The sequence below is a fragment of the Trematomus bernacchii genome, unplaced genomic scaffold (genome assembly GCF_902827165.1).
Source record: "Trematomus bernacchii unplaced genomic scaffold, fTreBer1.1, whole genome shotgun sequence".
Classification (NCBI taxonomy): domain Eukaryota; kingdom Metazoa; phylum Chordata; class Actinopteri; order Perciformes; family Nototheniidae; genus Trematomus; species Trematomus bernacchii.
In genome coordinates, this window is record NW_022987582.1 from 4,153,212 (window position 1) to 4,165,792 (window position 12,581).

The following is a 12,581-nucleotide window of genomic DNA, read 5'->3' on the forward strand; positions in this document are numbered from 1 at the left end:
GCTGTGTGATGACGGTAGAAGAGGTTCAGTGAGAATAAGGCCCGCCCTATGCTAGTGGTGATAGATTGTAGCCTGAAGCACAGTGAATCACAGGTATGCTGTTAACAACCTTTTTTCTTTTCAATCTATTGAAATATCCTTAGCAGGGTGTTTTACATGGAAGGCCTTATCTTATATTCTATCTCTTACTTCCAAATATTGTACCTACTCATCCAGTTTGACTTGCAGGTATGGTCAGCAGAGTGGAATGTTGCCAGAAAACAAACAGCCTCTTTGTGAGAAAACGTACTGTAGTTGCACCACAGTGTTCACTCTGACTCGCTACAGTATTGACACTCTCTCTCGCAGAAACCTGTTTGTGGTTCCTGAGGAAAAAAACTGGGGCATGCCAACCTTCTTTAGAACATAATTTCAGCAGGAAAGATTGCAACAACAGTAACGGCAGCTTCTTTCACGTTTATTTAAATAATTACAATAAGATTAGTACAGTATATACGTTTTATTGTTGGGTTAAGGAGTAACTGAATTGTTTTATAGTGGCTTTAATATTAAAAAATACATTTCTGTAAGCAAGCGTGTGGCAGTTTATGTTATGTGAAAAAGAGGTTGTATTCTCTTCAATTTCAACTGCATCATCAGACAATATTACCTTTTTTTTTTATTTAACTTTAGCTTCAATCGACTGTCAAGATGAATTAAACCAAAATCTTTCAAAGCTTTGATTTGTATGGTTTAAGGTAAAGAACAGAACTGTCCTGACAACAAACACACATCTCACTATAGCTATACTTTAACCTTTGAAACAGTGTGCTTCCTGTTGATGCACACCAGTTCTTTGTTGGCTTGTGTGATATTTGACATACAATAAATGTAATTTGACAGAGCTATGAGTACAACAGGGTTTTTCCCTCTCCTGTTAAAACATTTTCTTTCTGAAAGACTATCAATACAAAACATATGTATCCTCTAGTTTCAGCAAGACCATTTTGTAATTTCAGTACTGTTTTAAGTAGTTGTCTATTCCCTGCAAATGTAGGGACTACATTCTGTGTGCCATTGAGGCAATGTGATTGTTGCTAAATCCTTACTGTTGTACATGGTCCGAAAAGAAAAATAAATAGTCATTACTGCAAGTGACTGACACATTTCTATATAAGCCCAGAGCATCCCTCTCCACCATTCCCTCAAGGCATGAAACAGTATATAACTGTAATCTCCTTTTGATCTGCCAGAAACAGTATGAAATCTAGAGACTGAAAGAGGGACCCCTGACAGTACACAATTGCTGTTTTGAGTTTTAATCAAGGTTTGTACTATGACACAAAATATAGGACAAGAGTGCCCTCTAGTGATTTATGAAGACATACACAGAAAAAGTACCACCTTCCAGTGTCACATCACCAAGGCTGACTGCATGGGTTCAGTTATCAGCACAGGTATTGTAAAGATAAATATAAAATAAAATATAGCTCAGTTTAATTCAAACCTGTTTATTTAATAAAAATCCAAATCCCTTACAATAACAATGAATCCAATACTGTAACTTAAATGCATATGTGGGGATGTCAGTGCAGAATGGAGATATAAATTATATTATGGATTTCAGTTTCCATGAAATGTTCAACCAAATGTGAAACAATACTGTTAAATTGGAGTGTAAAAAAACAAACTTTTTTTGAGGATATTCATGAATCAAACACTGTTTTTTGTAACAGGGCAAAATTGTCGTCCCAAGTTTTTGATAACAATTACAAAGGAACAATAGACAGCATTGGCAGTAAGTTAGATGATATCAGTCCTTTAGAGCTCATCGTGTTGGTAAGTGAATTCCCTCGCAGATATAAAACCATCTTCATCTTCATCTTCATTTTTGAAGATGTCATCCACCATCACTTCATGATTTGTATCATTTGGGGAGTATCCATGCTTTTCAAATTCTTTCTTCAGGTACTCTCTCACCTGCAAAGCAGACAGTATAACAATAATAAAGCACAAGCAATATAAATATATCTATATATTCTCTGAAAAGAAAACACACCTCTTCTCTGCAGAGCTTCCAATCATCATTTAGATCCATCTCTCGGAAAGAATCGTGTGACCTGGGACCATTTCGAATCTCCATAAGCTCAATGTCAAAAATGAGTGTACTGCCTGGAGGGATCTTGCCTGTAACCAAGAAAAGGGTTCATTTTTAAAGAAGCACAAAGTGTTTTATAGTGGAACAGAGAGGGGCTTTGAATCCACAGACCCTCTCGAGCATGTTTTTGTGTGTTTGTGTCTGATACCTTTTCCTTCCTTGCCATATGCCAGAGATGAAGGGACTGTCAGTTTTCTGCGCTCTCCTGCACACATGTCCTTCAGGCCCTTATCCCAACCCTTTATCACCTCTCGAATCCCAAGAGTGAACCACACTGGATTGGTATCCCCATGTTTCCGGCTGCCAAGAGTGACAAAGATCCATCACATTTCATTTAGAGAAAGAAAAGTCCACTGAAATGACAATAAAAGCCTTGAATCCTTGAACTACATACAACATTGATAACACAGATATGTACAATAACAGTCCATGGCTGGCCCCTAACTTTAAAGAGTCAAGCATTAATTGTTAAAGTCTCAATGGACAGGGTCACACATGCTGAGTTTTGGGCTGCAGCATAGTGTAGTCTAGATACATATTTAGATTTGTACAGCTTTTGCAAGCAGTGACTTTTCCTGCAAAGGGAGTGTCTAACACAATTGCATTACAATTCATGCAGCATCATGACACTTTACAGCAATAGATTAGCCTACCTGGAAAAGAACAGTGTGCCATTACTCTCCAAGTATCCCTCGTGGTGGACAAGAAGCATGTCTCCATACTTTGACTTACGGTAACACATGAAGGGTTTATGTAAAACTTCAATTTTCACTTCTGGCTCAGGCAGTTTCCCTCCGGTAACAAACACAAACAGTGAGGGAAAAATCAAACACAGAGAAAAAAGAAACATTTTTGAAAGAAAATAGCTAACTAACTAGCAAAATGTACAAAAAGCTAATTTAAACCTTTCCATAAAATGAAGTTACAAAAATAAATACATGGCAGGAATGCCAACTACGTGGCAGCCAACTTCTGCATGAACGCAGCCACTGTTGTTCAGCTTATCTGCCCTCCTCCCTCTACAATTGGATAGAATATTTCAGAAGCCCCGCCCTTTATACGTGTTCTCTCATTTTATTGGTTCTTCTTTGTGTCAATCGCCACAAACCACACCCACAGTATTAAATCCATCTGATGTAAATGGGAGGAACGTCGTTAGCTCCTCTTAAAAGAGCTTACAGCTCGATTCGCGAAATAGTTTACGTACTTTTATCTACGTAGCTGACATTCAAAGCCTCGGACGCTACTCCACAAATCACTCTCGGGGCCCGATGGAGTCGCTGCAATCAGCTGTGCATCATATCTTGTTATGATAAACAAGTAATGAACGGCTAAACACACAATTAAACATGGAAGGAATGCTACATAAATGGACCAATTACATAAGTGGTGAGTTTATCCCGCAGACGTTGGGTGTTTTGGGTTTTTGTGCTCGTTTTAAGGACGCTAGCTAGCATGACAACGTCACTTGTGTTGAGTTGGAGATAACGTTTACAGGCAAGCTAACGTTAGCTACCATGGGTTTAACTGTCGGAGATTATCCACCCACCACATTAAATTAACTAACGCTTTTCTTTGACGTTGCTTAGTTAGCCGATTAACAAATAAGAATGTAACCTTATTAATGTAGTCTTACAGGAACTAATTTAGGCATGTCCCTGTCTCTGTCAATATAATGTAATTTAACAACTGATTAGCTGCTGCTAACATAACCTAAGGGTTAACTATTTTCTTTGTTCATGAACCTAAAGCACAATGTTTATTTTTGATTTATACTAATTGATTTCCACTTTTGAAAAGTGAACCCCCTATAAAACTTGTTAAAACGCAACGTTGCATATATCTGAAAAATATGAATTACTTTTTTTCAGGCTGGCAACCTCGTTGGTTTGTACTCGATGGGGGAACCTTGTCTTACTATGACTCTCAAGAAGATGCATTGAAAGGTTGCAAGGGCAGCATTAAAATTTCAGTTTGTGAAATCCAAGGTTAGTTTGGCTGACTATTTCCTGTCTACTGTGGTTCATTCCTCAAGAGTGTAACTTTCTTATGCCTTTTGGATATAGTCCTGACATGTCTCCCTGTTTGTTTCAGTGAATCCCTCGGACTCTACACGAGTTGACCTGACTATACCAGGAGAGCAGTACTTTTACCTTAGAGCCATCAATGCAGCAGAGAGGCAGAAGTGGCTGGTGGCATTGGGAACAGCCAAAGCTTGCCTTACAGATAACCGAACAAAGAGAGAAAAAGGTATTTGAATGTCCTATCATCCCAAACGGACATTGCATGGATTGCATTTCCACAGCTTTATCATTAACATGGCTGTCATTCTTACAGAGCTCCAGGAGAATACAGATGCACTGAAAACTAAGATGTCAGAACTCCGATTGTACTGTGACCTTCTTCTACAACAAGTAAACAAGATCAAGGAGAATGATGAGCTAGGAGACACAGCGGAGGTAAGGTTAAGGTTTGGATGAGCCAACGAAATAAGAGTAGCTGCTGTTGGTGTGAAACTGCAGTATAGGGCAGGCCATTGGCAACTAGAAGACATCAGATTGTTTTGTGCTTACTGATAGACCAGACAGGACCCCACATTTAATACAAGTATGCTTCTTTCAAACATTTTACCAAATTGCATACTCATCTATGTGTATGTGTGTGCTCTTTTCAGACAGAAATAGACACTGGGAACATGGTGAAGTCTACATGCACAACTTTCCTTAAGACTCTTGAGGAATGTATGCATATAGCAAACCGTACGTTCAGTACAGATATGCGAACACACAGTCCACCAGGATCTCCTCCAGTAGCAGCCATCAAACCTCAGAAGGTAAAACATTTTTCACCACTACAATGTCAACTCATAACCAAATAACGTCTAATATAAACTGTATGGCTTGTTTGAATTAGACATAACTGCCTTATGTCTTGTTCCTTCAACAGATCAAACCTGTCAATCATTTAAATCAGAATCTTGGAGAAAAGTAGGTTGTCTTTTTTTATGTCATTATGTATTTATATTGCTTACACTGCTTATCCCTCTCTCATTAACTGTCACATGTATGTTAAAGTACCACTCAACAAAATGAGGATGAAATGGAAAAAAACTTTTATGGTGTTATAATATTTTGTCCTTTTTAATGATGATTATGACACAATTGGCAATTATATTTGCCCAAAATAAGTGCATGCCATTTTTTTTTTTTAAATAACACTCACACACCACACACACATTTATTGCAGATGGAGAGATTTGTCTGAAACTTCAGGAGAAGCAGTACCACAGGACAACCAGAGCCTTGACTCTGGAGCAGAGGGACCAGCAGAGCCAGACGGACCAGGACAACATTCTTCCCCTTCAGGTATGTCAGCTTTCCCAACAATTCCCTGCTCGTGCTGCGGCATTCCCCGAATCGAAAGCATTCCTGCATTCCATAAAGAAAAGCCCGCACAGATCAAACATGGCATGGTTGTTGTGTGTTCATCATCTGAACTGAAGTGGATACATGATTGCCTTTAGTGAGCTGACAGTGATGGATGCCCCAGTTACTTTATTGCATTTCCCTTAGCAGTAAAAAAAACAAAACAGCTTTTATTCAGGGTAAGCCTCTGCCTCGATGGAATAGAAGACCTAAGACTTTCCCTATTTATGATGTTGGGTTATCAATAATATATATGCTATATGCTATGCGAATTCATTATTCAACAAGTAAAATACATTTTAAGTTTACAGATGATGTCTCCTGTAGGGATTTCCTTTATTTTATTTTGAAAGTTTGTTGGAACTTACTTGCAGACTAACTCTTTTAAAACATACTTTGGTTCAGAATGGATGTGATGCCAAAGTGCCAGTTAAGACTTACACATTATCCAGGGAATGTAGACAGAATATACGCGATTGTTTGATAGGCAAATATATGTAAAACATTTTTTTAAATCAGACGTTAAGTAGCTATGAAAGATTATAGAATAGAATAGAATAGAAATAGAATAGAATAGGGAGGGATGAAACCCTCTTTAATGGTCACACATGCAGAGCACACAGCACACACAGTGAAATTTGGCCTCTGCTTTTAACCCATCCTAGTACCAGGAGTCTAGTACTAGGAGCAGTGGGCAGCTATTGTACAGCGCCCGGGGAGCAATGGGAGTGGGGGGGAAGGGGGGTGTCCGGTGCCTTGCTCAAGGGCACCACGGCAGGGCAGGAGGTGAACTGGGACCTCTCCAAGTAGAAGTCCACACTCCATATTTAGGTCTGGTCGGGGACTTGAACCAGCGACCCTACGGCTCACAGTCCAAGCCCCTACTGACTGAGCCACTGCCGGACTATCACATTATCCAGAGAATGTAGACAGAATATATACGCGAATGTTTGATAGGCAAATGTATGTAAAATATTATAAAAAATCAGACATTAAGTAGCTATGAAAGAGAACAATGTATATGGTTTTAATTGAGGTGTTGGTATTTTCTGTATGGGGAAACAAACCCAAATCAAAACAAAGAGAAGGGATTGAAAAGCATTCCACAAATACTAAATCACAGTCGGGTGTGGCCTCAGCTGAAACCACACATTAACACACCCAACTGATGTTAGGTGACATAGAGGTCAGTGCAGCAATATTTATTGATATACCACTCAAATACTTTTTTCTTTCACTTTGGTAAGCTTAAGCTGTTTTCAAATGTGCTATAGAAATAAACTTTACTTTTATACTCAATTCAAACTGTAATGCTGCTTTTGAAGCTTGTAATATATTGTAAATAAAACATCAAATGAAGGATGAGCTTGAGGTTTTCGTCAGTGGTTAAAAAGAATAATTCCACATGATAGAGAGTGCTGCTTTTACAATGTTCTGATGAAATCTGATTCAGACTTGCTGCTATAGAAATCTTGACTGAAACCTTACTCTGCGTGCGCTTTTGTCCTTCTCTGCTGTTTCTCCCTCAGACATTGATGCTGCCAACGGCAACAGCTCAGTCCAAGAGGAGGGAGTTAATCCTGCTTTACACACTACCCAGAATGCCCCTGAGATTGAACACTACGACCAACCAGCAGAAGAAAATGAATCCGACGAACAAGAGGAGACGAAACAAGAGCAGAAGCACAAAGTGGACCAAATTCAAGAAGAGCAGGACAACAACAACAAGGAAGTGGATGCCGTCCAGCCTCAGCACCAACAGGAAGTAGTTCCAGACCAAGAAGAGGCACAAAGTGAAGCCGAGACCTCGAGAGATTTAGCAGAGCCAGAAGACACAGAGCAGGTGGAAACTTTCTTCAGCACAATGAGTCACAGGTATGAAAATGCTACTCAGGAAGGTCACATCCTTTAGGGTACAACTGTTACTGTATGATGGTCTGTGATATTTCACCATGACAGTGTTAGGGATCTGAGCTACATGTAGTATTTTTGGCTTTGAGGCACTCCTGCTGCAACTTTTGACTAAACTGCACATTGACTTAGTTTGTGGAAATATATATATATATATATATATATATTGTATTACCGTGTTGCACAGAATAGGTCTATATTAACAGGTTTGAACTGATTCCATTTCAATTTGTCATTATAAGTGTTTTATATTAGTGTGTTCTCTCTTGATCACATGACACAGAGAGGCCCTCATCTGATATTTGGGTTTGTAAAGCTTCTTTGTTTCACTCTGTGTTTTAAACGTATTTTACTGTCTTTCTTTAAGACCTTGAGTGTTACTGAATAATCGACTAGTGTGTTTATGATCTATTCTGTAATATTCAGTTATGACGTAAACATTATTATAATGGAGAAAAAAAACATTGTCTCACTTGAGGGGGGATGGGAGTATTTTGGAGTTGGTCTTTTTTAAATATGTGGGACAGTCTAAGAGCATTAACTGTAACAACTGTAAAGTTGTAGACAAGGTAGAGGAATAGTCTCAGGTATTGTCAGGCATTGAACTGCATGACACTGTGTGAATCATTTCTCTGGCTTGGTTTTGAAGTTTGTACTCTTTTATTCTGTTTGGTTTGATCAAATAAAAACTGAAATGACATACTTCCCTCTAATATATTCTCCTGTTTGAATCTGTTCTACTTTTTTTAGATTTAGTGATATAAGACTGGACGACGACAATGGTATCCCTACACAAGAGTTTTTGGACTCATGCTATGCAATAGTACCTGTATTAGGTAGGCCGGTCACTTTCAGTCTCTCCTCCTCTTACTCTTCCCTCTTTCTCATAACGCTACACATGTGGACATTTCACCTTTTATAACCTTTATAAAGAAGCCTTCCTTCTTCTTTGTCTTTTCATCTGTGCATGTCCTTCACATCGTCTGTATTTAATGAGGTGGAAGCTTTCTTTCTTGGGTTTATCATCCTATTATTTCATGGTCTTAATTTTTTCCTTTGCACCTGTATGTTTTCTAGTGGTGGTATTTACCCTTTCGGGACGAACGGTCTATCTTATCAAGTTCATTGTTACCTTATACATGTTAATGTGGTTGTCCTTTTTTGTCTGCATTACACATTTTACACTCTCCTAAACATATGTTCATGTGGTCTCTCACAATAATGATTTAAACTTTAAAAACATCATTTCTATTTCACCAACTCTGAAGGCATTTATCAGGTGGTTGACCAAAGAGCTCCATCAGACTTACTTGCTCTCCAGCTGTGCTCACACATTCAAATTGATGACATCTCTTCCGACATATCTCGACACAAACCCAGACACCATTAACGTCATGCAGCCACTTTCAGAATTGCTCTGGTTCTTAGGTCGTCTAGTGTCACAAGCCTCAGTTATTTTCCCTTCACAGCTGGTGGTCGACCCTCTTCATCATTGCTTTAAAAAGACAGCTGCATTTTCAAGACTGACAATTATCATTGTACAGTCTTAATAATAGGACAGATAACATAAGCATATTTACTTCATAAGAAACAAAAGAAATTATCATGGATTTTCTCTTCTCAGACAAGCTGGGATCCACTGTGTTTGCACCAGTTAAAATGGATTTTGTTGGAAACATCAAGGTACGTGTGCATGTCATTGATATGTATTCTTACAGCAGATTTCACTATTAAACTACAGAGAAAGGATGACGTCGTTGTTTTAAATGTCTCCAGGTCTTATGCAAAACCTAGTGAATGATAGAATGAATCAACATTACTTTACGATCTACTGTATTGTCTGTAAACAAAGAGATGTTCTGTATTCTGTAAAGAATCAGACATATCTCTCTTATAGTTTAGAGTTGTATCATTTAGTTTTTATGCAAATCGCTACCAATAGCAGAGTAGAATCAGGATTTATTTTCAGCATCTATGTAACTTTATCACCCCGTCTCTTCACCCTGTAGAAAATCAACCAGAAGCTGATTTCAGCCCCGGGCAGCTTCCCCACTCTCCAGTCCATCGTGCTGCATGAAGTTCAGACAGGCAACGCCCGGGTCCGCAACTCGGCCACAGAGGCTCTGCTGTGGCTCCGACGAGGCCTGAAGTTCCTCAAAGAGTTCCTGTCAGAGGTCAACGCAGGAACCAAAGACATCCCGGGAGCGCTAAGTGAGTCCGATTTTCATTTTTTTACGCCCCACGTCAACAAATACGTTCAAATGCATGTAACTGTTTGCATGTTCTTAGTCCCCTCTGCCCCCACTGGACATGGACTTTAACACCACACACACTCAGACACTCAAATCCAGCACCAGACACTTTTTGGACAGTCTTGCAATAATGTACATTCTCAAAGATATTGAAGTGACTGTTATTTTGTATATATTGATTGTTGTGCTTTTATTTAGGTCTTAATGTGTGCATATGTATAAATGTCTTTTGATTGTGTGTGTATATACATATTTTTATATATATTTGTTTTTGTATTCGGGATTGTGGGAAACGGTATTTCGACCTCTCTGTCTGTACACACAAACTAAAAGATTAATAATAAAGTTGACTTTGACTTTTCATTTTTCTTTTTCTCATCCAGACAACGCCTATGGAAAGACTCTCCGGCAGTACCACGGATGGGTCGTGCGAGGCGTTTTTGCTGTAGGTATTTCTTATTCCCAACGATGCTTTTCCACCTCTGAGGTTGATCTGTTCTTGGCGTGTAACAATGGCATGCTTCTATTTCCTCAGTTGGCGCTGAGAGCTGCACCGTCTTATCAAAGTTTTGCCGCGGCCTTGGTGTTAACAGAGGGCGATGAGCTGAAAAGCAGCTTCACCAGCGGCGTTTACAGAGACCTGGGAGTGTACCTGCCAGCCATGGAGAATCAGCTGACCATCCTAGATGCCCTGTATGAAGAATACAACCTGGAGTCTGATGAAGTGGTGTGAAACCCCAAGAGAGGATGAAGGAAGGTGCCGGATCTTGTGCATTTTGTGTACAAAGTAGTGTGAGCATGTCTCGTGTCAGTGTGAGGTGTTTTCAGTGGTTGTTAACCTTTACAACAGTAGAGGGTCTTAAAGAAGGTATTAATGTCTGTATTTGGTGACACGCGTTAACCTTAAGACATTATGGTTTGTCAAAATGTAGTTTCTGGGTCTTGTTTCAAAGACCATTAACAGAGTAGGGGTTTACACCCTATTATGCAGAATCCAAGCATAATATTTCACGGTGACATTTGTTTCTGGTGCACACTTTGTGGCAGTATTGTGGCTTTTTTATGTACAGGTACATAACCACAAGGTATTTTTGCTCTAATAACTTTCCTGTCTTTCCAAATGTCATTATGTAAAGACATTTTTTAATTAATCAAATCCTGTTTCCTCCGATTTATAAAACAGAGGAATATTTGCAACTAACAAAGAGCAGTATTTGACAAAAACAATGTGCCTCTGAGTATGTGATGTAAAAAAATAGTTACTGCACTGACTATTGAAGTTTAGACATTATGATGTATATTGATTTTCCTTTCCCTGAATTATGTTCTAGTATAAATCCTGCAGTTTGACAATGTATCATTTTATAATGCTAAAATTGAGAGTTTCCGTGGGACCAAAAGGAGCTGTCATGGGAATGGCTTATCCTCTGCTGCCTATAGTACCACAACACAAAATAACTTAATAATAGCTGATAAAGTACTGACAACTGCTGAATACTTTTGTGGACATCCTCTGCACAAACTTATGCATAGAATGCGTTTTCACAATGTCTATTTATTACGTCTTAAGTTATGAAGTTCACATGTCATGGGGATCATTGCAGCTCAGCTCTTGTGTGAATGTAAGGGTTTGTTTCCATAGAGCATGTTTATTGATTGCATGTTTTTATGAATTATGAAATATAGTTGCCAGTGGAAACTTATTATAGGCAAAGGCCTAAGCCAAGTTAATACATAATCCTAAAGGGATGGCAAGTTATAAACATTGCTTCTCTTTTATCTCTGTACTAATAATGAACAGCAACATTCAGCTAGTCATCTCAGCCATGTTCTGCATAAACTTGAGTGTTGTTACCAGCTGTACTTAATATTTTATTTAATATTTTTTATGATGTCGATTCAACAATGTAAATCTGAATGGTATAATTCCTCCTTTTGGCCAGGTAAAATGTGTCTAAATGGCTTTGTGACTGAACATTTTAGACAAAACTGGAACATCCTCATAGGGCTTTTTTTTAACGAAGACATACCACATAGTATTTTTTAACCTTATTCTGTCAGTAGTTGTTTCTTTTGTTGGGAATGGATACAGTAATTATTTATAAAATTAGGCATTTTCACCAAGTTTACATCCCAGTTGTGCAATGGGTTGACTTCCTGTTGCAGATAAATTCCAATGAACATGTAATATTGCAAACATTTAATTTGTTTTGTTTTTTACTACTGTATATAAGATGCCAATTGATTTTTACATAATAAATAATGAGGTTGTTTTAATACGTGTCTTGTGAAACATTTTTCATTAAAAAATTGTGTAAAAGGAGTGTCTCATTTATCCTCACTTACTTTTATTGAAACAAACCCATGAGTAAGCAATAGATGGTAAGTCTGCACAGGTGTAGTCTGTGTAAACAACAGGGACACTGAGCTCTACAACACCTTTGCATACCTCGCTCAGAGGGTTTTGCATGGGCACCAGTAGAGACTACAGCGCTGTGTATGCCAGCCATTCCTGCTTATAGGTCAGGGATTTTCCCTTGCCTTGGGACAACAGCTGCCTGCTTCCTGTCCCTGTGGCCTCATTTGCATTACCCATTTGCCCACAGCTGTAATGCTACACCGGCCAACATGCACTAAAATAACCCCTTTTGTTGGAAAAAGTGTTGGATTTCAGTTCATCAACTAAATTACACGCGACAGCTCAAAATAGAGATCCTGCTTCCTACAAGTTTAATTTGAGGCCAGTTAGTTATACATTGACTTTTAAAAGAAGTCTTACAGGTTCCCAGGGCAGTAGAATTAGGTTTATCTCATTGCGGTGAGGGTAGTTTTAGGTACATTCACTCTGGATCCAGC

The 12,581-nt window shown here is 38.7% G+C and overlaps 2 protein-coding genes across 2 annotated transcripts; one reads left to right on the forward strand and one right to left on the reverse strand.

Moving 5' to 3' along the window:
• Nucleotides 1–1,269: 1,269 nt before the first annotated feature.
• fkbp14 (FKBP prolyl isomerase 14) lies at nt 1,270–3,135 on the reverse strand. The gene is made up of 4 exons (XM_034127629.1): nt 2,791–3,135; nt 2,286–2,437; nt 2,039–2,166; nt 1,270–1,959 (listed from the first exon to the last, which is right to left on the reverse strand). The coding sequence occupies exons 1-4, from the start codon at nt 2,985–2,987 to the stop codon at nt 1,801–1,803; spliced, it is 636 nt and encodes a 211-aa protein (XP_033983520.1). The 5' UTR covers nt 2,988–3,135; the 3' UTR covers nt 1,270–1,800.
• Nucleotides 3,136–3,293: 158 nt separating this feature from the next.
• On the forward strand, nt 3,294–12,049 carry plekha8 (pleckstrin homology domain containing, family A (phosphoinositide binding specific) member 8). Its single transcript, XM_034127623.1, has 13 exons — nt 3,294–3,526; nt 4,009–4,125; nt 4,232–4,387; nt 4,475–4,596; nt 4,812–4,970; nt 5,084–5,124; nt 5,384–5,502; nt 7,092–7,437; nt 8,224–8,309; nt 9,098–9,156; nt 9,483–9,684; nt 10,109–10,170; nt 10,261–12,049. Exons 1-13 carry the CDS (start codon nt 3,487–3,489, stop codon nt 10,456–10,458), a joined length of 1,707 nt encoding a protein of 568 aa, XP_033983514.1. The 5' UTR covers nt 3,294–3,486; the 3' UTR covers nt 10,459–12,049.
• Nucleotides 12,050–12,581: the final 532 nt, after the last annotated feature.